The sequence below is a fragment of the Trichomycterus rosablanca genome, chromosome 22 (genome assembly GCF_030014385.1).
Source record: "Trichomycterus rosablanca isolate fTriRos1 chromosome 22, fTriRos1.hap1, whole genome shotgun sequence".
NCBI lineage: Eukaryota > Metazoa > Chordata > Actinopteri > Siluriformes > Trichomycteridae > Trichomycterus > Trichomycterus rosablanca.
Window position 1 is genome coordinate 759,044 of NC_086009.1, and position 25,957 is coordinate 785,000.

A 25,957-nucleotide genomic window follows, 5' to 3' on the forward strand; every position below is an offset into this window, starting at 1 on the left:
ATACAACATTTCTAAGAATTGTTGCTGCTTAAAAAAGAGAAATAAGCTGAAATCCCGAATCCATGTCATAAAAGTACGATCATCGTGAGAGATTTACAGTTTTTAGAAGACAAAAAAATGCATATTTCGATTTTCTGAAGTGTTCTCATGCAGGTCTTCTATCTAAGAGATCTGGTAAAAATCTGGTCACTGCTGTCTGAGAGAAAAAAATCAGGCTGGTCTTCTTGTTAATATGGACTTCTAATGAGACAGTTTAGAAGAAGCTTTTTACGCTTCCCATGATTTTACCAGCTCAGGGTATTTATTATATATAGTTATTTTAGTGTTAAGTGTGGTATAAATGTATGCACGTTTAGCAGTTATGCACTATAACTACAGTACAGTCTATGCACATATTGTATACAGTACTTCTGCTATCTGCTATACTTATGCACTATTCTCATTCATTAGCCACTTTTTTATCCACCTTTCATTACTGTGTAATTATATACTAGTCTATACTCACAGTCTGTCCATTTAGCTTTATCTGATTAATATTCTTCAACTTGTGTCTCATCATTTCACTCATCTGGTCACTTCTGCACTTTAACTGTGATATATGTGAATAATCTTTATCTTGCACTGCTGGTTAGATGCTCCCGTATTGTATCGGCTCTGTTCTTGTACTTTGCACAATGACAATTAAGTTGAATCTAATCTAATATAACAGTTGTGGCCTAGTAGTTAAGGCCCTAGACTAGTAATCCAAAGGTTGCTGGTTCAAGCCCCACCACTAACAGGTTGCTACTGTTGGGCCCTTGAGCAAGACCCTTAACCCTCAATTGCTTAGACAGTATACTGTCAATGTACTGTATGTCGCTTTGGATAAAAGCGTCTGCTAAATGCTGAAAATGTGATCTAATCTACAGTATAATGATGAACCAATGCGGTGTTGCGATGGCATAACGGAATATTTCAAGCTCTGTAAACATTTTCACCAACACCTACAACCTTTAGGAAGAATAATATGTAATAACGAACCGCTAATTTGTCGCATAATTACATTTTTACTAGTTTTACTTTCTGTTTTGCATGAATTTGAATTCAGCACCAGCGCATTCTGGTGCAAACCGCATGTTCTTAAGGGACGCGTAGCTGACCAATCAGAGCGCGGCGCTTCCCAAAGAGGGGCGTGGCTATACCCGAGAAGAGCTGGGAAAAGCAAAGCGAGCGCACCCGTGCGCACCCGTTTTGTGTGAGTGCGTGTTTGTGTATATATAGCAGCAGCAGTAGCGGTGAGGCGCTGTGTGTAGTAATGAAACCAAAGCTTTTCTCTCTAATAAACCCTCACGATTCATCCTGCACTCATGACTTTTAATCACTTCTGCAGCGTGGACGGGTCCGACCCGTTCTGGGTGAGTTTATTCAGGTACTTTAATCAGATCGTGTTGTTTATTGTTGCTAAGGTTCAGTCTGATCTCTCCTGCTGAGACACCGGTGTGCTAATGCTAATGCTAACGACCTAACACTACAGAACACTACAGAACCCGGCTGCCGTGTGACTGACACTCAAAACGTCACATTTTCGCTTTTAAATGTTATTTTCTTTTATTTGCTGTCTGTGTGTTCTAAGTTCAGGTGTTGTTATTTAACTCATTTTTAGCTTTTTAAAACTAACCCGGTCACTGTACTAATGAGTTAGTTAGCTTAGCAACTCAAGCCGCTGTAATGCTGCGTCAGTCATGATTAAGCTGTTCTGTAATCATCGAGGTTTGTTTATTAATTGTTTAATTACACTTTATTATAGAGGGTTTTATTCAGAATAAATAAAAATACCCATGCAGGCTTGAGTTTAACCTTTCAGAAGGTCTTGACTGAATGACATTTCGTGTTACATCAGCATATCTACACTAGTAATACATTTAATATAGTACATACATGTACTCATGTTCAGTTCTGGCACTAATAAATAAATAAAGTTAATGTATTCTGGCGTATTTAGAAGTCTCAATTGTGTCAAAACAAAACAAACTAGACATGTAGTTGAAGTCATGGTTTACATGCACATTTGGAGGGAAGATCTTATCTGTAAGTACTGAACAGTAAAAGTCCAGGATGGATTTTCTATTAAAATTGTCTCTGCTTATCTAAAATATAATTCCAGGGATTAAGATGATTGTTCTGCTGGTGTAAAAACTTCTGTAATGTCATTTAAATTATATATATACATATCTGACAGCTAGCAGGACGTGAATGTAGGAACTTCATTATAAAGATCTTCATATGTAAAGATTTGTCTCTTCAAACATTTATATTACATTTACTATTTCAGCATTTAGGAGACGCTTATATCCAAAGCGACTTACAGTACTGGTACATTATACTGTCTAAGCAATCAAGGGCCTTGCTCAAGGGCCCAGCCGTGGCAATCTGATTACTAGTCCAGTACTTTAACCTCTAGGCTGCTCAGATTAATCCAGGCGGATCTTCTCTGTGGTTCTTTATGGGTGTAAAAGCTGGACTATAAAAAAGAGCAGGACAGGAGGAAGGGTGATGCCCTTGCATTTGGATGCTGGACGGCAAAGAAAACAAACAAACAAACGGACCCTGGAGCGAATCGAACCGAACCTCTCACTCCAAGCCCATACAGATATTCTCTCTGGTTTATCCAAGTTGGCTTTTTCGTCTTGTAATCCCTTCAGTCATGTTGTAATGCCACATTCCTATGAGGTTTTGATTGTTTTCTGGTAAAAGTGGTTTGTATTTATTTGTGCACACACTGTGCTCTCATGGTCGTCCCTCCTCGAGGTGCTCGGTGTACCATCAACCACAGTTCCAGAACCACCGATAAAGCTGGTGATGTTCTCTCCTAGAGTTCTGTGTTCCAGCAGATTTTAACAATGTTCTTTGTTTCTGTGCGCTGATGAGTGACGCTGAAGGTAAATTCGGTTACGTTCTGATGACCTGGTAGCTAGCGGCGGCTCTGAGTGTTTGCTCAGGTTTTCCACTCGAGGCTTCAGACTCAGACCTGTAATCTCACAGTCTCGGCCACAAATCGTTAGTTTCAGCTCAGCTCTGTTATCATGATGAGTGAGAAATGAAAAGCTTTTTCAATTACTGTTTAAGTGCGTCAGTGTCATTAGTCCACATCATATTTTATTAGTGTGTGTGTTTACATTAATCTGCTTTGTTTATTTATTTTGTTTAGGACGAGAACCGGACATGGCGTGCGCAGGTCCCCGATGTGACCCGATGTTTCCAGAACACACTCCTCGTCTGGATCCCGTGTATCTACCTCTGGTTAATCGCTCCGTTTTACTTTCTGTACCTCAGAAACCACAACTGTGGGTACATATGCATGAGCCACCTGAATAAAGCCAAAACTGTGAGTACTTCTGACGTCCCAACACTTCTGCTACTCTCCAGATCTCCTGCCTGGATGATGTTTCGTATCTGAACGTTCTCCTCCTCCCCTGTAGGTCACTGGGTTCCTGCTGTGGATCGTCTGCTGGTCAGATGTTTTCTACTCTTTCTGGGAAAGAGGACGAGGACTCCCGAGCGCGCCCGTGTACCTGGTCAGTCCCACCATCCTGGGCGTAACCATGGTGAGTATCTGAAGGGAATGCTGACCGAAGGGATTTGTGGGGTTCAGGCCACGCATGCTATCCTGACCTCATAGTCATATCCAATTCCCTTACCATATTTCACCTCTACTGTTGCAGTCCTCCACTCCTGACCGAGGAGGGCAGTACCGACCGCTTCTATTCACCTGCAGTAGGCGGGTTCATTCAGGGAAACCATATCGCACACGGAGAGTCACACATGGATTCTGTGCAGCACCGTCGATCGGCCAGCAGAGGTTGTAATTGCAGCAGTTCCTTAGACAAGCTGATCATGGTCTGTGAAGGTGCCCGGCCGCTGATAACAGAGCTGAGATTCGAACTGGCAACCTTGAAATGTCAGCACTGATGGGCTAGCGTGTTTTATCGCTGCGCCACCCGAGTCTGCAGGCCTGGTTAGTGCAACCGTCCGCTGTAAGATCAGGTCATTGCAGCTGGTTTTGAACCCGCTTGAGTTCTGATTTACGCAACCGCTGGTGCATTTGAACTCCGGTACCGGTCCGTGGCCCGATGGTCGGGGGCCGCTGCTCTAGACGTCTCGTGCTGTCTACAGACGATGATTGAAGACTTGCCTCGCCTTTACTCAGCGGTCCTAAGTGAGAATAAACCTGTGGAGTGAATAAAACGTGTGTTTTTCTAACTTACATTGTGTGTGTGTGTTTGTTTAACAGCTTCTGGCGACGTTGTTGATCCAGTACGAGCGGATTAAGGGAGTCCAGTCCTCGGGCTTGATGCTGAATTTCTGGCTCATCGCTGTCGTTTGTGCAACAGTCACGTTTCGCTCCAAAATCCTACAGGCGCTCCACGAGGTGAGAACGAGCCTCCAAAAATCTGTGTACCGAGTACCGACCCAACCCTGTTATAGAGGCGAGTGAAGATCAGGTGATGCTGTTGTTTGTTTATATATACACACCTGACCTAAACATAAACGTGTCTGTGTGTGGGAATTTGTGCCTGTTTAGATGTTAATGTTTCAGTTCATTCCAGAGCTGTGGAATGGGGCTAAGCTCAGGGCTCTGTGCAGGACACTGGAGCTTTTCTTAACAGGAAACAGGAACAGGAGAGGGCCTTCCCTAAACTGTTGCTGCAAAGTTGGACACATGATTTCCTTTATATCACTGATTTATTACACCTGTTGGAGACTGTCGTGGCTGAAACACATGAATTTAATAATAATAATAATAATAAAGGGCGTCCCAATACTTTTTGCTCCGTGCACTACAGAGCCCTCAGTGGTCAAGTAGTTTGAATCTGTGCTGTGTTATCGACCGGTAAGGCGCCTTTCCCGGGTGAGAGCTTTGAAACGAATCCTGATTATTGCTGCAGTGGCGGCCTCTTCTGGCTGGTCAAGGTACTGCACAGAGACGGTGACTAATAGAGAGCAGTGCATGACTCTAAGGGGGTGTAAAGATACACCTGGGGAATCGGATAATATGCACCAGCGTGTTTATACCTGACGCAGACGGACGTGAATGCAGAGCTCGTTTTGGGTGGATCTGTAATACCTGAGGCGCTTACCTTTGGTGGCACGAGCTGGAGCGAAGCCAGGGGCCGGTTCTACATAGCTTGGACAAGGCCCTTGGAACCAAAGCAAGTCATAGGAGACTATAGTGAGCTACAACATGAACGTAGACTTTAATGAAAGTAAATCAGAAGCTTCTTTGCATGGAACACAGTTGATATTTCTTACTTTTATTGGTATTAAGATCTACGGGGTACAGATTCTAACTGTGACGTTTAAACGTCCGTGCTCCGTTTTTGTTTTTGTCTCTGTAGCCGGACACCGTCGACGTCTTCAGATACACCACGTTCTACACCTACTACGCTTTACTCTTCATCTCGCTCATCCTGTCCTGTCTGTCAGACCAGCCTCCCTTCTTCTCCAAAACAATCAGAGACCTGGTGAGTTCATAACGGCACCTTTCACCCCTGTGATGTTTTGGTTCGGAGCCTCTGGCTTCATTTTGCAGTGTGTTCTGTACATTTAAAGAGGATCGGAAGTCCGAGGTCGCTAGTGAACACGTGTCGTTTTCTCACGTACACTCAAGCTTCATTGTCAAATATTAAACAGAATTTTTCCCCAGTCATCTGCGGTCCGATGTTTCTGTTTTTCCATGTTTTGTCCATGATTTTTACCGCAACCCGGACAACACATAACGAAATATCATTAATTAATACAAATTCTGGCAATCTGGTCCCACTGTGGTTTACCAAATGTAACATAAAGCCTCCACGAGGGGGCATTTGTGGACGGGTAAAGTTCACGTGTATGTGCCTGTTTATATTTATTTAATTATTATCATTTGTCTTGAGGGTGGCACGGTGCCACTCAGTGAGCTGAGCGTTCTTATATCGACTGTTTTCCCGTGCTGTGGTCACATCTTGATCCGTCTGGTCGTGGCTTTACCGAAGCCCATTAGAGTGCCACACTGTGCCACCTTAAACACCACTCAGGACTGCTTGGCATCAGAATTAGGTGAAGGCACAGACACAAAGGTTCTGCCTGAAACCCTGAAGCATTGCCACAGCGAGTGCAGACGTATAAACCTGAGCGTGTAGTCAGTAATTAGTCAGTAATTGTATACCCACATGATGCAGAATGCTTTTGAAGCCGTAGTTATAAGTGTGTGTGTGTGTGTGTGTGTGTTAACGGATCGTCTGTACTTGTGTTTGAGCAGAATCCGTGTCCGGAATCCGGAGCGAGCTTCCTCTCCAGGATCACCTTCTGGTGGATCACACGGTGAGAGAGAGCAGAGCTCGTTTTTCTCCTCAGCCTCGGAGGAGCTGCGTTTGGGAACCGGGCAGGAATAAAATGTTATTTACACACGGGCGTGGACCTGAACCTGCTGCAGAAACCCGAGTGTTTTGTTTTGTTTTGTTTTGTTTTTCCTCGTGTGCTCGTTGTTCCGGCTCTTAAACTCCAGCAAATCTGCAAAGTAAAGAATGAAGCTCGTTGTTCTCAGTGCCAAGATCGAGCGTTCCTGCACAACAATCCCCTCCCTCCACCCTCCACCTTCAGCACTCTGATTTATTATTAATATTATTATTATTATTATTATTAAGTGTTCATGTGACTGCTCTGCCTGTCCAAGCTGAATCCGCTCTTAGTAAGTGATCGTTTGATTGATTTGTTTAATCCAGCTGGACCCCCTTTATACCCAAATCTATTTCCAATTCCCAGTCGTGAACCTCTGATCATGAAGAGCCGGGTCACAATCTGGCACCACTTCTTATCACCTGCCAGTGCTGGGAGACACGCTAAGCTCTGTGTGATGTCCTTCTCCCGATCGCAACGGCACGAGGCGCTGTCTGACCTTCTCTCCCTCAGACACACCCATTTGTTTTTGATGTCTGTGTGGATGCCTGGTCGGGTCAGCGGCTCTGCTCAGACTGGAACTCGCAAGTTCCCACACTCCTGTTCCAGAACATCCATCACGATTAAATGTTTTTAGAAAGATATCCTTTATTTGTCATATATACATATACAGATGTACAGTACAATGAAATTCTTTCTTCGCATATCCCAGCTGGTGTTGGAAGCTGGGGTCAGAGCGCAGGGTCAGCCAACTTACGGCGCCCCTGGAGCAGACAGGGTTAAGGGCCTTGCTCAAGGACCCAACAGTGGCTACATAGCAGAGCCAGGATTTGAACCGCCAATCTTCCGGTTGATAGCCCAAAGCCCTACCCACTAGGCTACCACAGGCCCGCGTAGTATTTTAATAATACTAATAATAATAAAGGGATTTTTTGGGATTGGAAGCTGGGGTCAAGTCAGGTTAGGGGCCTTGCTAAGCGCCCAACAGTGCCTGCGTGTCAGAGCCCAGATCCAAATCCACAGCCTTTCGATGTAAAGCCCAATCTCGACCCACTAGGCTGCCACGGTCTCAAGTCCCTGTCCTATACAGCAGCTAGTGTGGGTGCCACACACTACATCAGTCCTGGGCATCTGGGTTTGATCCTCACCTCCATGCCCGTCTGGCTTTGCTCTGGGTGCTCAGATAAACCTCTCACTGTTTAGTTGTAAATAATGCGTCTGCTTTATATCTTGTATTATTTATAATTAAAGACGTATGTTCTGTGTTCGTGAGCCTAACACGTGGTGTTTGTGTTTATTTTCTGATGTTGTGCTGCAGATTGATGAGGCAGGGCTTTAAAAGGCCGCTGGAGGAGAAGGACCTGTGGTCCCTGAATCCTGAGGATGAATCGCAGAACGTCGTACCTCAGCTGGTGCGCCGCTGGAACCACGAGTGCAGCCTGGTCAAAAGGTTCGAGACTAACCAAGCTCTTAGCTTTTAGAGTTTTGAGATTATTATTCTTAATATTTATTTTTTATTTAAATTTACATCGTGGTGTTCTGCAGAAGGTTTGAAACCTCTCGTCATTGTTTTTGTTTGTGATCGTACCCAAAGTTTAGTTGTAAAATTGGGTGGTTGTGTGTGATGGGGTTGAGCTGCTGTCATCAGCTGATTTATTATTATTACTTATTTATTTATTTGTATTTATTTATATGACAATGATTTGACAGTTTGAACCACAGTTTGGTCGGGACTGGAACCTTCCGGTTCTTTCCTGCTTACGGTCCCATGCAAACAAATCTTCCGAAAGTGGAGTAAGAGACCAAATCGAAGGGCGCTGGGTTGGCGCAACGGTAAAACACGCTACCCCACCAGTACTGGCATCTCTGCGCCTACACGGACAACGATCGAACTCATTCAAGAGAGGGAGGGCCATCGGGATTCTTTATAACTGCTGCACTTACGACCTCTGCTGGCTGATCAATGGTGCTACACAGAGACGGGGGATAATGGAGATCAGTGTGTGACTCTCCGTGCGCAATACGGGTCTCCGTATGAACCCTGGTGAAGGTGAACAGAAGCGGTCGGTGCTGCACATGTGTCAGAAGGTGAAATACAATTGAGATATGGATATGACTAACTTGTGAGGAAAATTGGGGGAAAAGGTACACTGGAATACGCAGGGCAGGAATAAACTAGACAGGTCGTCAATCCGTTGCTAGGCTTCGACCACCTCCCCTTCAGTTATAGACATGTCTGTGTAGACGGCTCATGCACAGGTGTCCACATACTTTTGACCACATAGCAATACAGAAATTCCTATTCCGGACGTCCTAAAGACCTGAATAATAAGATGTGTTCTCTGGTAAATCGTTTAGTGTCTGAAGGTCGTGTGAAGGGTTCTCGTCCCGGACCGCTGAACCGCCGCGCTCGCTGCTTTTAGGGCCGATATCCCAGCAACCTTTGCGTGCTTAGGAACCGCCGGGCGCTACTGGCAGCGCAAACATCGCTGTGTGTGACTGACCTTTCACCTCGGTCAGAATGAAAAGATTTGAAAACGGACCGAAGGATCTGAGCACTTTATTAGGAACACCTATTATTTATAAGCACCGGCCATACAGGTGAACTGTGAATGTTCAATCACTGACTGTAGCTCATCTGTTGCTCTGTATTCTTGCTGTTCCCTCCATATTTCACCCAGAGCTCAGACTAAGTCATTCATTCATTGGTGGGTCTGATTCATTCCCGGCCAGGGAATCGAACCCAGGCCCTTCTTGCTATGAGGCGACACCACCACCATACCGCCCTTTAATCACTCTTTTAATTCTCCTGTATGTGTTAATAAGTGAGGTTGGCACTCAGGTGGCACAGCGGCCTGTAACACTAATCCACTAAAGCTGAGATGTGGGTTACAATCTCAGCACATAGCTATCAGCCAGCCAGGCTTCTACACAGACACGATTGGCATTATCCGATGTAGGGGGGTGTCCAAAGCCCAGCGATGGGCTTGTGCCCTGTCCCAGTGTTTTGAGCCTAGTACTCATAAGGTTACTGGTTCAAGCCTCACCACCACCACCACTGTTGGGCCCCTGAGCACGGTTCTTAACCCTCAATTGCTCAAACTGTATTCAGTCATAATGGTCTGTGCTAAATGCTGCGAATGTAAATGAAATTGACGTGATACGGAACATAAAACCTTCGTTTTTCCCTCTTTCAGGCCGGTGGAGGCGGCCATGTACTCGCCCAAACGCCCGGCCAAGCCCGAGAAGAAGGAGCAGCCGGCGGAGGAGTCCGAGATCCTGCTCACCAAAGCTCCTCAGAAGAACCGGGAAGCGTCGCTGCTCCTGGCTCTGTGCGGAACCTTCGGCCCGTATTTCCTGGTCAGCTCCGTCTACAAGATCATCCACGACGTCCTGATGTTCGCCGGGCCCGTGATCCTCAGGTTGGCTGTGTGTGTGTGTGTGTGTGTGTGTGTGTGTGTGTGTGTGTGTGTGTGTGTGTGTGTGTGTGTTTTTGCTCTGTGCTCAGTGCTCAGCGGGGTTGTGTTTGTGGAGCCCAGACTCCGTGGGAAGGTCTCGCTTCTTAAATAACAGTCGTGACCTTTTGAACGGCGTCCGTCTGCGTACGCTTACGAATTCACACGCTCTAGGTGACCTGAGGTGAACCTGCCGGCGTGATAGTGCTGCACGACAGAACCGCGTCCCTTTTTACTGGTTGCTAGACCAGGGGTGTTAAACTTAATTGAAATTTCACCGATTATGGTGCCGTTTGTGACGTATCCTGCTGCGGTTGCGTCTGTTTTTTAATTCCTGGACAATTTGTTTTTATTGGAGGCTAAATTTAGCACACCTAGCTCCGTGTTTGGTGTCAAAATGCCAAATTTATATTGTATATCCATATTGTATATCTATATTTTATATCTGTATTGGACTGCTTTACCACCGATGCTGCCTCATAGCACAAAAGACGCTCCGTTTTTTGTTCTTGAAGCACAAACGTCATTAAATTCTCTTCTTTTTGCATCAGTTCGTCTCTACTTGGACATTCTGGGATTATTTGTAGGTATTTCTCAACAGCACTTGTTTGAAAACCACCTCAGTTAAACGCTGATGTGGAAACACTGTCATCTACTGGCGGGATTCAGTCACTTCACGGGTCACAAAATCAACATGCATTGTGGGAGACAATCGTAAGTCTATTAATCTCTCACGGGCCACATGAAATGACGTCGGCCTCGAGTATGACGCACGTGATGCAGCCTGGTGGGCGCTGACACCGGTGGGCAGATGCGTACCGGTTTGTGTACGCGGTTCCTTCGTCGCCCTGATTTTCACGTATTCATTTACCTCCTCACAGGCTGCTGATCCAGTTCGTGAACGACTCCAGCGCCCCCTCCTGGCACGGCTTCTTCTACACGGCTCTGCTCTTCGTGTGCACCTGCGTGCAGACCCTCATCCTGCAGAAATACTTCCACGTGTGCTTCATGACTGGCATGAGACTGCGCACAGCCATCGTGGGCACTATTTACAGGAAGGTGAGCACTAAATCACTTTTTGATATTTTACTGAGGAACGTTGTACTTTTACTGATATTGCAGCGCTAATCGGGCTCTCCTGGACTCTCCTGGGGCCCTGGCCATCGATGGATCTGGTCGTGCCACTCAAAAGCTCAAAGTAAGTCTGGTTTGTTGGGTGTTTCAGGCCTTGGTGATCACGAACGCCGCCCGGCGAACCTCTACCGTGGGGGAGATAGTGAATCTGATGTCTGTAGACGCCCAGCGCTTCATGGACCTGATCACCTACATCAACATGATCTGGTCTGCTCCTCTCCAGGTCATTCTGGCACTTTACTTCCTCTGGCAGGTAAGAGCCACGCTAAGCTGGGATTCGAACCCTGGACGGCAGCAGTAGTGTGCCAGTGTTGGGGCTGCTTACAGGCCAGTGAGGAACGCGTTTAATGAGTGGTATGTATTGTTTTCTGTGCAGAATTTGGGTCCGTCTGTGCTGGCGGGAGTGGCGGTAATGGTGCTGATGGTTCCAGTAAATGCAGTTATTGCCATGAAAACCAAAACCTACCAGGTGAGAGACTCTACCTGTGCTCCGTGCTCCGTTTCCTCACAGGGAGTCTTTCTGAACTAGACGTAGGGTGGGTGGGTTTGTGTGTGTGTGTGAGTAGACGTTTCTGATCGCCCGTCCGATGCCCTCTCAGGTGGCGCAGATGAAGAGCAAGGACAACCGGATAAAGCTGATGAACGAGGTGCTGAACGGAATCAAGGTGCTGAAGCTGTACGCCTGGGAGCTGGCCTTCAATAACAAAGTCTCCCAGATACGAGAGGGTGAACTGCGGGTGCTGAAAAAGGCCGCCTACCTGGCTGCCGTGTCCACCTTCACCTGGGTCTGCGCCCCCTTCCTGGTGAGTGTTTACACCGCTGTGATTAAGTAAGTGCCCCCTTGTTGCATACCTTGCGCATAGAGGAAATTGGATATAGCCAAATTGCAAACACATGCATTCTGTGAGCGATTTTTCTCTCTGTCCTCCTCTAGGTGGCGCTGTCCACGTTCGCCGTGTACGTGATGGTGGATGAACACAACATCCTGGATGCGCAGAAGGCCTTCGTCTCTCTGGCTCTCTTTAACATCCTGCGCTTCCCCCTGAACATGCTCCCCATGGTGATCAGCAGCATGGTGCAGGTACACAGCAACCGCAACACGCACCCAACACCGAGGGGCGTCGAACCCAGAGCAGACTGATGAATGTGCTCTCTGTCCGTCAGGCGAGTGTGTCCATGAAACGTCTGCGTGTGTTTCTGTCACACGAGGAGCTGGAGGAGAACAGCGTGGACCGCAAACCCATCGCCAGCTGTAAGTCATCGTCATGGTTACAGATTCGTCACTCCGATTCAGAGGCTCTACAGGCGCGATCGTTCAGATACAGATACGTAGAGTTTGGTTCACTCAGTTTGATTCTGATTCAGAGAGTTTGATTCAGATTCGGACGCTTGCTTGATTGTTCGGATAAAGAGAGTTTGACTCAGTTTGATTCAGATATAGAGAGTTTGATTCACAGAGTTTGATTCAGATATAGAGAGTTTGATTCACAGAGTTTGATTCAGATATAGAGAGTTTGATTCACAGAGTTTGATTCAGATTCACAGAGTTTGATTCAGATTCACAGAGTTTGATTCACAGAATTTGATTCAGATTCACAGAGTTTGATTCACAGAATTTGGTTCAGATTCACAGAGTTTGATTCAGATTCGGACGCTTGCTTGATTGTTCGGATAAAGAGAGTTTGACTCAGTTTGATTCAGATATAGAGAGTTTGATTCACAGAGTTTGATTCAGATATAGAGAGTTTGATTCACAGAGTTTGATTCAGATATAGAGAGTTTGATTCACAGAGTTTGATTCAGATTCACAGAGTTTGATTCAGATTCACAGAGTTTGATTCACAGAATTTGGTTCAGATTCACAGAGTTTGATTCAGATTCAGAGAGTTTGATTCAGATTCGCACAAACTCTGCATTGTTGGGATTCAAGGAGTTTGATTCAGATTCAGGGAGTTTGATTCAGGGAGTTGGATACAGGGTGTTTGATTTGTTCGATTCAGGCAGTTTGATTCAGGGAGTTGGATACAGGGTGTTTGATTTGTTCGATTCAGGGAGTTTGATTCAGGGAGTTGGATTCAGGGAGTTGGATTCAGATTCAGGCACCTACATGATTCTTCATATTCAGAGTTTGATTCATATTCAGCCGATTTCAAGATTGTTCAGTATGAAAAGTTTTATTCTGAATCGGACTCTTGCATGACCGTTTGAAACAGGTTCAGATTCAGAGAGTTGATTCATATTCTTGAATCGTTAGAATCTGATTTATTACAAGCGCCTGAATCTGATATAATTGAAGGAGACTTCAGATTCACATGTAAGCACCTTTAATTATTTACTTTATTTATTAATTACTGTAATTATATTATAGATAGTGTGTAGATGTGTATAAATCTGAATGGTGGTGTGTCCTGGATTCTAAATCATCTCCCTCCTGCACCCTCGAGTCGCCGCTTGCTTTTGAAATGCACTCGCAGCTCTTTGATCTTTAACCCCTCTTTGATCTTTTTAAGTCTTTGTAAGACGAGCTGCTGGTCGAGCGGTCGCGGTTTCTTGGTTTCTCTGAACTTCTGAAGGACTTCTGAAGGAGTTCCTCTGTTGTAGAACCGAGTGCAGGAGAGTGGGACTTCTGAAACACTGTAAATGCAGGCGACTGTGCAGGACTGGGTTTGATCCTCAGTGCTGAGATGATCGTTGTTCTTTTTCTCTTTATCTCAGCGCCCGACAGCATCGTGATCACGGACGGGACGTTCAGCTGGTCTAAGGGCGACTCTGCTACTTTAAAGAGGTACGGTGTGGTCCTGATCCCACGCTCTTAAACGGAACGCATGTACATGATAGCTGGCATGTGCTGATACTCGGTTAGAATATATCACACGTACGTTACCAAAAGTGTGTGGACATCTCGTCTAATTACAGAATTCGCGTGTTTTTGCCACCTGACTACCTTTCCAGAGGAGTGGAGCCTGTTAGAGCCACAATTTAACTCCGACTCCATGGTTTTGGAATATGTTGTTCAAAGAGCTCATGGTCAGGTGTCCCATATCTTCTTATTCAGAACCTTTCTTGCATCCTGCAGCACGGGTTTGAATCTTGGCAGTGCTGACAGTCGACCAGGCGTCAGCACAGACAGGACTGGATACGTCCAAACCCTGCATTGACCCCAGTCCAGGGAGTTCCTGCCTTGCGCCAAGGGATGCGCTGGGATTCTGAACTTTCCAAGTTTGAATATCAGCTCCTCTGCCGGTCAGATGGGCGCCCCCTAGCGGGCACGATCGGCAGTGCAGACGGTGCAGCAGATAAAATCGGCCACTAGTCTGCTGGGTGGGAAAAGACGGGACTAAAAGTGGACGCTGTGTAGGGGGGCCTGGTTAGTAGCCCAAAGCGCCTAACCGTGCATGTGTCAGGAGAATTTACCCTCCTCGTATGCCATTGGGGTCTCCAGCAGAGGAAGAGGAACTGGCTACGACTAAATTAGATACGAGCTGGATCGCTGAGATCAGCACATGCCTGCAGCAGTGAGTTCAGCAGTGACTGAACTGATCAGCGCTCGAATTTGTATATGATGATGTTTACGTCTTGATGTTGCACTTGTAGCTGTAAGATCTTCAGCCGCTCCAGGATTCGCTCGGCAGGTACCCGTGCATGCTCAAACGTCTGGAATGTTCCAGCGGTGGCCAGACGACCGTCCAGTCGGGCGAACTGACCAGGGCTAATTGGGTTAAAGCTCTAAGATTAGACACGTCACGCTGTGGTTTTCAGTCTCTGGCTTTCAGTCCGGCTGCGTCCAGATTCTACACTGAGGGCGTGGTGTTGATTGGCCGAATTGGGTCAGTCGTCCACTGGTCAAACTGTGGTGGGGGTCCGATTTCAGTAGTGCTGCCCCCCCTCCAGCCACCTGATGGTCACGATTGGTCATCTCTGAGGGGGGCAAGGTCAGAGAGGGTTTCTTCTCGGCACTTTACAATAGCGCCCACTGCTGTCCGAGTAGTGGAGGTACACATGGGGTGTAACACGAATCTCTGAAATGTGGTGCGACTCTCAAAGAATCCACAAGCCAGCAGCAGTGGATTCATAAAACGTCCATGAAGCGGCAGTTTGATTGGGATGCAGCCTGGGACTGAACTCCACTTCTGTGATCTGCCTGATGATTCTGAACGAATTGTTTATAAATCAATAATAATTAAATTAAAAAAATTTCACCGTAACAATTTTCAGTAGCTTTTTTTTATGAAACCTGTATTCATGATTTATTACGGTTTAGTATGTTCTCTACAAGCCTCAAATCCAGAAACGTTCACACAGGACATGCTAATAAAGCTAATACAGTGATTGTAAATTCTCTGTTTAAAAGCTTGTCCCAATTTATTTTAATGATTTTAATGAAATGTTTTATTACTATAATTTATTTAATTGTTTGTGATAATAAATGATCATAATTACTGTGTAATGAAGATGAATACTGGCTTCATAAAGAATCGTTTCTCATCAGAATTATTACCAAGTACTGAAAAATTAAAGAACAGCAAATTCAGATAAACGACAACAAAAACCCGTCCATTAAATTAAGGATTTCATTTTAGGAATTAAATCTGCATCTTTATCGTAATTTATTTTTAATTTTATATTATTATTAATGACAGTTAAGTTTATTTAAATAATTTAATGAGAAATATTATAATGAATTTTAATCAAATTGAACATTATTGTAAAATCCACTCAATTCTTTATTAAAAAAATTTTTTTTTGTTCTTTATTTGACTTTTTTTTTTACCCTCTTTCTCTCTATGTTCCATTTTCTCTGTTCTTTGTTCTGTGTTCTGTTTTTCTCTTTGTGTGTGTTCTCTGTTTGTGTTCTCGCTGTTTTCGTTCTGTGATCTGTTTTCTCTGTGTATTCTCTGTGTTCTGTTTTTCTCTCTGTGTTCATTGTGTTCTCTGTAGCATTAATGTGAGGGTTCCTGAGGGAGCTCTGGTGGCGGTAGTAGGACAGGTGGGTTCTGGGAAATCCTCTCTGCTCTCGGCTCTGCTGGGTGAAATGCACAGACAGGACGGATCCGTTTCTGTCAGGGTAAAGTTCTGAGCTTTCACTTCACTCTCATTACAAATATTGTAGTGTTCCGTCACTCTCAGAATGGACACAGTACATGCTGATCTCTCCAGGGTTCGGTGGCGTACGTTCCCCAGCAGGCGTGGATCCAGAACGCCACACTGAGGGAGAACATCGTGTTTGGACAGCAGAAGAACGAGAGCAGCTACCAGAAGGTTCTGGAGGCCTGCGCTCTCCTTCCAGACCTGGAGATCCTGCCCGGAGGAGACGACACTGAGATCGGAGAGAAGGTATCCTCACTAATTTCTCATGTATTAACGCACCGGAGTGTGTGTTTATTTTGGATTTAATACTACATTCTTGTGTGTGTGTGTGTGTGTGTGTGTGTGTTTGTGTGTGTAGGGTGTGAATCTGTCCGGAGGTCAGAAGCAGAGGGTGAGCCTGGCCCGGGCGGTGTTCTGTGACTGCGCCGTGTACTTGCTGGACGATCCGCTGTCCGCCGTGGACGCTCACGTGGGGAAGCACATCTTCGAGAAGGTCATCGGGCCTCAGGGACTGCTGCAGGGGCGCGTGAGTGCACCCTGTCCACCCCAAAATCCTCCCAGAGCTTCATTTCTTTATAGGGTTTCTCTATGGGGTTTATATTTACAGCTCACGTCCAGAGCATCCTACAGAAGAGCAGAACATGAACCTGCTGGAACCCCTGCTGGAACATCTCAATCCTTACAGACGTTCTAAGATCTCATTTATGCTCCTAATAAAGAGGTGATGAAGGTCTTCAGTCTTATTTTGAGGACTGCATGAGACAGTGTGGTTCCAACAGACTGGGGAAGGGCCTTGGTGCCTGGCTGGAACACCTGACGGGTTTTGATTAGTGCGCTGATGACATTGAGCAACTATTTACATCATGAAAGTGAAGCTAGACGTGATAATGTATTCCTCTGTATCTCTCGAGGTGGCGTCTGTATATTTTTGGCACTGTAATAATAAAACACTGACGTCTGTTCTCCTCTCAGACCCGCGTGCTGGTGACCCACGGGCTGAGCTTCCTGCCGCAGGCAGACCTCATCCTGGTGATGGAGGACGGCCAGATCAGAGAGGCGGGGTCCTACACCGAGCTGCTGAACAGACACGCCGCCTTCGCCGAATTCCTGCGCACCCACACCAACACCGAACAGGAAGAGGAGAGCGAGACGGGCGGAGGTGAGGGTCATGGACGCACCTTTCAGTCCCACGTTCCTGGGTCGTCCTTTTACCCCCCCAAAGATCCCTGCACAGAGGAGCTGGTGTTCGAGCCCAGATATGAAGGCTGTGTTTGATGTTTTTACTCTGTGTGATTGATCATTTTCTCTATGGTACAGATCCAACAGCTCACAAACTTCTGGAGAATGGAGGACCAGCAGCTCTGCACAGGTGAGCTGGTGTCCACATTATACGTATTAAACATGAAAGGATTTTCAGATTCATTGCAGCACTGCTGATTTATTTTGATAATAACTCTAAGTCCTTCACATTTATGTATATATATATATGTGTGTGTGTGTGTGTGTCTGTCTGTCTGTCTGTCTGTCTGTCTCTCTCTCTCTCTCTCTCTCTCTCGCTCTCTCTCTCTCTCGCTCTCGCTAGACAAAGTCAGGTGTCGCTGAATGCGGTAGGTGGAGTGAAGCCGAATGTCGATGGTAACGTTACCAAAGAAACAAAACCCAAATCTGCAGAAGCTGCCAAACTGACCGAGGCAGATAAAGCCAACACGGGCAGGGTGAGTATATACACACACACACACACACACACACACACACACACACACACACACACGCACTCACACACTATAATATTAAACTCTGGTTTATAATGGAATGTTTATTTTGATTATTATTTAAGGTTTTTTGTTTTGACCTTGTAAATGTCCCTAACTGATTTTTTTTAGGGGTTTGGGGCTTATTTCTTTATTTGTTTAATTAAGTTTTTCTTATTTATTTGAGATATTAATTACATTAATTTTAGTTTTATTATTATTTGATTATATAGAGTTATTTATTAATTTTTTAGTTTTTTATTTATTTGTTTTTTTTATTTTATTTTATATATTAATTACATTATTTATTTTGAGTATTAGTTTATTTATTTGAAATTAAATTAATTTGATTCATTTTATTTTTATTTAATTAGAGTTTTTATTTAGTTTGTTTATTTATTTGAGGTATTAAATAAGTTTTAATTTTAGGTTAATTATTTTTATTATTTAATTATATTGAGTTAATATTTATTTAGTTTGTTTATTTTTTTGGAGTTTATATATTTATTTGAGTTTTTGTTTATTTGTTAATTTAATTATTAGTAATTAAATTTGTAGTTTATTTTTTATTATTACTTAATCAAATAGAGTTAATTTTTATATCTATATTTCATTTCTTTCTTTATTTTGAGTCTTTTATTTATTTATTTATTTATTTTTTTTGACACATTGTAAATACATTTGAGTCCCTGTATGATTTTTAGGGTTTTATTTAAGGTGCTCTGTGTGTGCGTGTGCGTGTGTGTTCCAGGTGAAACTGGCTGTATTTTGGGAGTACATGAAGGCCATCGGCGTGTTCCTCTCCGTGATCAGTATTTTCCTCTTCCTGGTTCATCATGTGGCGTCTCTGGGTTCCAACTATTGGCTGAGCTTGTGGACGGACGATCCCGTCGTTAACGGCACTCAGCCCACCCGGGACATGAGACTGGGGGTGTACGGGGCGCTCGGACTCTCACAAGGTGAAACCCTTTCTGAGCTTTAGGGATTATTTCTATTATATTTCTGTTATATTTCTATTATATTTCTATGTGCTCTCTCTGAACCCCTGCCTCGTACATGTTGACCTGACCCCGTTCCTTCCTCCCCCGCAGGCATCTCGGTCTTCTGGTACTCCATCGCCGTGTCCCTCGGTGGGATTCTGGCTTCGCGCTACCTCCACCAGACCATGCTGCACGACGTGCTGCGCTCACCCATGTCGTTTTTCGAGCGCACACCGAGCGGGAACCTGGTCAATCGCTTCTCCAAGGAGACGGACACCATCGACTCGGTCATCCCCAGCATCATCCGCATGTTCATGGGCTCTTTGTTCAACGTGCTGGGCTCCTGCACGGTCATCCTGATCGCCACGCCCCTCGTAGCCATCATCATCCCCCCGCTGGGCCTGCTTTACTTCTTCGTACAGGTGAGGGAGGATCTCAGAGCGTTAGAAGGCGTCTTATTAAAATAACATGATGATAATAATCGATCTATCCCACGCCTACTGTAATAATAAATGTGTGTGTGTGTGTGTGTGTGTGTGTGTTGTTTCAGCGTTTCTACGTGGCCTCGTCTCGGCAGCTGAAGCGTCTGGAGTCGGTGAGCCGCTCGCCCGTGTACACGCACTTTAACGAAACGCTTCTGGGCACCAGCGTGATCCGGGCGTTCGGGGTGCAGCAGCGCTTCATCGGGGAGAGCGACAGACGTGTGGATCACAACCAGAAAGCGTACTTCCCCAGTATTGTTGCTAACAGGTGAAAATACATATTCAGTTACAATGATCAGCCAAAATATTATGACCACCCCCATAATACACTATATGGACAAAAGTATTGGGACGCCCAGTGATGGCATAGTTACCTTGAAAAAGTAATCTGATTACTGATTACTGATTACTCCTTTAAAAAGTAACTTAGTTACTTTATGGATTACTTGATTTTAAAAGTAACTAAGTTAGATTACAAGTTACTTTATTATTTATATAATGTGGAATATTTCAAAGATATTCCTTTGCAATACTTTATCATTTGGCTGCCAACTTGTGTGTACTGATGAGACTCAATTGAATCCCAGAACATGCTAGTGTGAATGCATGGAAAACAAAATTGACTTTACTTTTAATAGCCTTCTACAATGCTGGAGCTTCTTAAAACGGAAGATTTTCTTTTAAATAGAAGTGTTATTTACCTGCTATTAAATTGTTTTCCAACAAAATCCGCCCAATTTGGCGGATAATCGCCCAATCTGGCAACACTGGAATGCGCAGAGCCAGCTGGCGCTTTTACTCGTATCGCGCCACGAATACTACTAAATAGTTCTACTGTACTTCTGTAATTGTGTTGGTGGTTGACATTTATGTTGAGTGTATTACTGCACTGTTTTGGTGAAGAACTACTCATCTGAGGTGCGCTGCTCCTGCCTGCAGAAATGCTTCCGCAAAAAAATTGCCGGCAAAGCGGTGGTGGGGGGCCAGAGGGGTGGCCGAAGATTACTTTATGGTGGTCATGGCAACCACTGGCCACCCCCTGGCTCCGCCCCTGCCAAGAAGAAAGCAAAAATATCTTTTCACTAAGGAAAATGACAAAAATAGTAACGCACAGTAACTTGGATAAGTAACTTTAATCTGATTACTGGATTGGAAATAGTAACGCGTTAGATTACTTGTTACTGAAAAATGTGGTCAGATTAGAGTAACCATCAGTGGGGACGCCCCTTGCAATGATTGAATTCATGTGTTTCAGCCACAACAGTTGCTAACGGGTGTAATAAATCATTTATATAAAGGAAATTACAGGCTTCCAACCTTGCAGCAACAGTTTAGGGAAGGCTCTTACCTGTTTCAGCATGAGCAAGCTCGTCTAGATTATCTTTAAAAAAAAAAAAAAAAAAAAAAAAGAGCATAATTTTGGTGGGAGTTTTGGCTCATCAGTATATGTTTTTAATCTGTGTGTGTGTGTGTGTGTGTGTGCAGGTGGTTAGCGGTGAGGCTGGAGTGCGTAGGGAACTGCATAGTGACGTTCGCTGCCCTTTTCGCCGTGATGTCCAGAGACAGTCTGAGCTCAGGGATTATGGGACTGTCCATCTCGTACGCTCTGCAGGTCCGGACCTCCTCCTCACCGCGTTCTGTTCTTCTGAGCTTGTGATGGGAAGGGGGTTGTGCATTCTCACCGTGTGTGTGTGTGTGTGTGTGTGTGTGTGTGTGTGTGTGTGTGTGTGTGTGTGTGTGTGTGGTGCGTGTGCAGGTCACGGCGTCTCTGAACTGGCTGGTGAGAATGTCGTCGGAGCTGGAGACCAACATCGTGGCGGTGGAGAAGGTGAAGGAGTACTCGGACACGGAGAAGGAGGTCGGTAGGACGATCGGGGATCCCTTGATTTGGATTCTAACCTCTTGAATTCTTACAGTGCCTTGATTGTGTGTGTGTGTGTGTGTGTGTGTGTGTGTGTGTGTGTGTGTGTGTGTGTGTCCTCAGGCTGAATGGAAGCTGGAGAAAAGCTCGCTTCCCGCCGGCTGGCCCACCGTTGGCCGCATCGAGATGCAGAACTTCGGACTGAGGTACCGAGAAGATCTGGCGCTGGCTATTCACGACATCAGCGTCACCATCGAGGGCGGAGAAAAGGTGAGCGAGCTCCAGGATTAGAACCTGCGACCCTCTGATCAGTCAGTAAACGGCGCTGACCGAACTCTGTTTGCTTGCGTGCTGCAGGTGGGGATCGTGGGTCGGACCGGAGCAGGGAAGTCGTCCCTCACCCTCGGGCTGTTCCGGATCATCGAGGCGGCGCAGGGGGAGATCCGTGTCGACGGGGTGAACATCGCCGAGCTCGGCCTGCACGAACTCCGCTCACGTATCACCATCATCCCACAGGTACACAGACACACACAATCACTGACCTGCTTCACGCTGGACGTCAGCGGGCTCTGAACCGCCAAAGTGCAGAACTGCATAGTAGTTTAGCACAGGAGTCTGCCCTGTTTGTGTTTGGGAAATGCAGGGCCCTTGCTTGCATGCCTGTGATGTATAACAGGACGAATGTAAACAACACAGACAACAACCACCTCCAAGAACAAGTGTGTGTATACACTGTGTGTGTGTGTGTGTGTGTGTGTGTGTGTGTGTGTGTGTGTGTGTGTGTGTGTGCAGGACCCGGTGCTCTTCTCAGGCTCTCTGAGGATGAACCTGGACCCGTTTGATGGTTACTCTGACGAGGAGGTGTGGAGAGCTCTGGAACTGGCTCATCTCAAAAGCTTCGTGTCTGGTCTTCAGGAGAAACTGAACCACGAGTGTTCAGAAGGAGGAGAGAACCTCAGGTACCTTCTCATCATCTCCACCAGCACCAGCAGCAGCAGCAGCTTCCACCAGGACGGAGCTCTGACTGTGTGTGTGTGTGTGTGTGTGTGTGTGTGTGTGTGTGTGTGTGTGTGTGTGTGTGTGTGTTACAGTCTGGGTCAGAGGCAGCTGGTGTGTTTAGCTCGAGCTCTGTTGAGAAAGACGAAGATTCTGGTTCTGGATGAAGCCACGGCTGCTGTTGACTTGGAAACGGACGAGCTGATCCAATCCACCATCCGCACTCAGTTCTCCCAGTGTACAGTACTGACCATCGCCCACCGCCTCAACACCATCATGGATTATACCAGGTACACACACACACACACACACACACACACACACCATCATGGATTATACCAGGTACACACACACACACACACACACACACACACACACACACACACACACCATCATGGATTATACCAGGTACACACACACACACACACACACACACACACCATCATGGATTATACCAGGTACACACACACTATCATGTACAGACGATGTAAGGCCGTGTGTGTGTCTCTCTCTCTCTCAGGGTGTTGGTTCTAGATAAAGGTCAGATGGTCGAGTTCGACTTTCCGTCCAACCTCATCGCCAAAAAAGGAATCTTCTACAAGATGGCCAAAGATTCGGGTCTGGTCTGATCCAATCAGGACGGAACCTGTTCCAGAAGCTCCGTCCGTTCTAGAACTTGCTGCTCATTTTAGAGCTCAGCTGTGGGCAGGAAGTCTTTCACCGAGCACTTTGTTTTTGCTGCTGGAGACGCTGTTACTGTAGGATCTGGTTACAAAGCCTCTGTTACATCACCGTACCGTGTTACACCATGTTACACCACCACCACTCGAGTCAGATTTATGTCCTTGGACAGAGGACACGCCCGGGACTTCAACCACTGCCTGACCTACCTCGCTCAGCACCTCGTACACACACTCCGGCGCCTCAAAGACACACACACACATACACACGTTACGAAACAAGCAGAAAATACACAACCTAAAATTATTTTACTGCCCCACGTGCACCAGGGTTTTTTATTTTACTTCTCCTCTGGTGCTCTGAGGCCCAAATCGCTAAGAAGAAATATAATCAACATTTAAATATTATTAGGTTTAGTTTAAATATAAATATTAATAAGTTATATTTACTTTTGTTCCTCAGCTCTTTGCCAAAAAAATGGGCTAAAAAACATAAATGATGTAAACCAACGAAAATAAAAAAAAAGCTTCATTATTTTAATTATTTTTGCTATTTAGTTTGTTAGTAAACAGCCGTGAGAACGACGTGTGTTCGGACAGCACTGATTCAATCTCAACGTGACGCTCGTGGCTCATTTCAGTCACAAACACACGACTGGGATGTCTGCCTAGGAAACACTTACCGCTTAACGCCCAGGACGGGGCAGCAGTCCATCGAGGGGCTGCGCGGTCAGTCGTGTCTCGATAGGCCGCTGTGCCACCCGAGCAGATCTAAATTATATAAATGAATCAAACAGATTAAATCTGTTAAGTTTAATAATGTACTGCTGGTGATCCTGTTTCTCCTCCTATGTTTTGATAATAATCTAAATAATTTGTACCTGGCACAGGTTTTATGCCGGATGCCCTCCCTGGCACAACCATCCTTTTTCTCTCTGGGTTTGGGACCAGCACTGAGAGCGCACTGACAGTTGCACCTCCCAATGACTAGGCTGTTTCGACCACTCCCTCTCTCGGACACTAGCCAATCATGTCCATGCAGATGCCTGCCTGGCTGATAGCACCGCTGAGATTGGAACCCTGAGTCCTCAGATCTCAGCAGTGGTGGGCTGGTGTATTTTACCGCTGTGCCACCAGAGTACCCTGTTTTATATATATTATGTATTCAATATTTCTGAATGTTTGCCGTCTTTTAAATGCAAAAGGAAAAGTTACGTACTGCAGCTTTAATTAAAACTAGGATAAATTCTCGCACGTCTCCCACGTCTCCCACTCCACGGTCTCAGTCACTCCACGTATTGATCCATCGATTCCTTCTGACAGCATAAAGGAACCAGAATTAAAGATCAGCTGCGTTTGATCAGCGTATGGATGAACCTACAGGTGCCACATTTAAAAGATTTACTCAGGTTTCTTCTGTCCAATCGGAAAACATTATTTTATTATCATTATTACTGATCATGACGCATCCGCGTCAATAACAGCGTTTACATTTAGATGCCATGCTTGGCGTTGTTCCCGCCTGTGAGCTGTGTGTGGGTTGAGTGTGAGTGGGTAAGTGTGAGTGTTTCTGACCATGTTGAGTGTATGTTTCCGGGTGTGTGTGTGTGTGTGTTGATAGTGCAGGTGTTGAGCGTGATGAGAATGTGAGTGTGTTGAGTGTGCAATTTTTTTGGCCATGTGTTGAGTGTATGTTTCCGGCTGTGAGTTGAGTGCGAGTGTTGACGGTTATGAGAGTGTTGAGTAAGTGTTTCTGGCCGCATACGTGTGTTTAGTTCAAGTGTTTCTGTGTTTTTCTGGCCGTGTGCAAGTGTTGAGAGTACGAATGTTGAGTAAGTGTGTGAGTGTTTCTGGCCCTGTGTGAGTGTGTGCGATTGTTGAGCACGAGTGTTTCCGGCCATGTGGTGAGTGTTGTGTGCGAGTGTTGAGTGTGATGAGAATGTGAGTGTTGAGAGTGCGAATGTTGAGCGTGCGAGTGTTTCTGGCCATGTGTTGTGTGTATGTTTCCAGCTGTGAGTTGAGTGCGAGTGTTGAGAGTGTGTGTGAGTGTTTCTGGCCGTGTGCGAGTGTTAAGTGCGAGTGTGTTGAGTGAGTGGTGTGAATAATGCCAGGCAGCTGTAGGTTGTACTTTACACCAGCACTCACACTCCATATCTGACTCATGAGAACATGGAAACGTCATGAAGTGTCGCAGCATCTCGTCCGTCTGTCCGGTCGGTCCAGGCGGTCGGTCAGTTCCTCGGTTTGATCCAAAGCTTTTTTGGGAGTTTGTGTGTTTTTTTTTGACATGTGGCTGAATAGTTTCATATTTATACAGTTTGTTATGGTGTACCATCATTGTTTGTAAAACACACACAGTTTAAACTGTGATTTATTAATAAATGAAGATTTAATAAATAAACTTTTATTTGTGTGTTTGTGTCTGAGGATCGAAATACTGTAAAAAATACACAAGATCAGATAAAAACACCTCGTATGAGCGAGTGTTTGGGTCCGGATCGGGCCAGGGGCGTCTCCAACGCTAATCATGATACAGCAAAAGTGTAATCACAATACAAACCCCCCCCCACCCCCCCCCCCCACCATAAATATATGGATATGTCCAAAATACCACCCACCCCCAAATATACAGATGTAAACATTATAAACACACAATCTGGCAGAAATGTTTAAGAATAGCAGGACCCCCCCTTACACACACACACACACACACACACACACACACACACTGTATTGTGATTATGTTTCATTACATGACATATATAAATGTATAGATGATTGTAGGTGGTGTGTCCCTATAGAACCTCGTGCTGTTGGGTTCGGTTCCTGCAGACGGGATAAGACACGGCGAGAGAAGGAAGGAAGATGATTGGAGGATTAGTGCATTAGGAGGCAGGACAGGACACAAAAACATAAGAGAGAGGACACAGAGATCCGGGTTCAAATCCGGGACTCGGATATGACTAGATCTGGACGGACAGGAGATTCTGTTTGGTGGACTTCCATCAGGAACGCTCTGATCCTGACGCACCGTCGGAAAGGTTTGGGTTAAAAAAACAAACACTAGGCTAGAACTTCTGAGAAGCTTCTCACAAGACTTTAAAGTACGTCTGTGG

General features: G+C 45.4%; 2 protein-coding genes across 2 annotated transcripts in view; one reads left to right on the forward strand and one right to left on the reverse strand.

The window, feature by feature from the left end:
- The first annotated feature begins 1,335 nt into the window (after window positions 1–1,335).
- On the forward strand, window positions 1,336–25,242 carry abcc1 (ATP binding cassette subfamily C member 1 (ABCC1 blood group)). The gene is made up of 31 exons (XM_062985026.1): window positions 1,336–1,394; window positions 3,188–3,364; window positions 3,459–3,584; window positions 4,271–4,408; window positions 5,376–5,501; window positions 6,278–6,339; window positions 7,733–7,864; window positions 9,612–9,836; window positions 10,751–10,928; window positions 11,095–11,256; window positions 11,380–11,472; window positions 11,603–11,806; window positions 11,938–12,084; window positions 12,168–12,255; window positions 13,719–13,788; window positions 15,942–16,068; window positions 16,161–16,337; window positions 16,450–16,617; window positions 17,064–17,250; window positions 17,409–17,460; window positions 17,674–17,806; window positions 18,594–18,801; window positions 18,934–19,244; window positions 19,373–19,572; window positions 20,790–20,916; window positions 21,061–21,162; window positions 21,289–21,435; window positions 21,523–21,681; window positions 21,958–22,124; window positions 22,257–22,451; window positions 22,682–25,242. The coding sequence occupies exons 1-31, from the start codon at window positions 1,347–1,349 to the stop codon at window positions 22,788–22,790; spliced, it is 4,545 nt and encodes a 1,514-aa protein (XP_062841096.1). The 5' UTR covers window positions 1,336–1,346; the 3' UTR covers window positions 22,791–25,242.
- A 207-nt stretch (window positions 25,243–25,449) lies between these two features.
- The window catches only part of abcc6b.2 (ATP-binding cassette, sub-family C (CFTR/MRP), member 6b, tandem duplicate 2), a 20,665-nt gene continuing 20,157 nt past the window's right edge, over window positions 25,450–25,957 (reverse strand). Inside the window, exon 31 of the mRNA XM_062984998.1 lies at window positions 25,450–25,957. This exon is cut by the window's right edge and continues 849 nt beyond it. The gene's annotated coding sequence lies outside the window, so the exon portion shown is untranslated.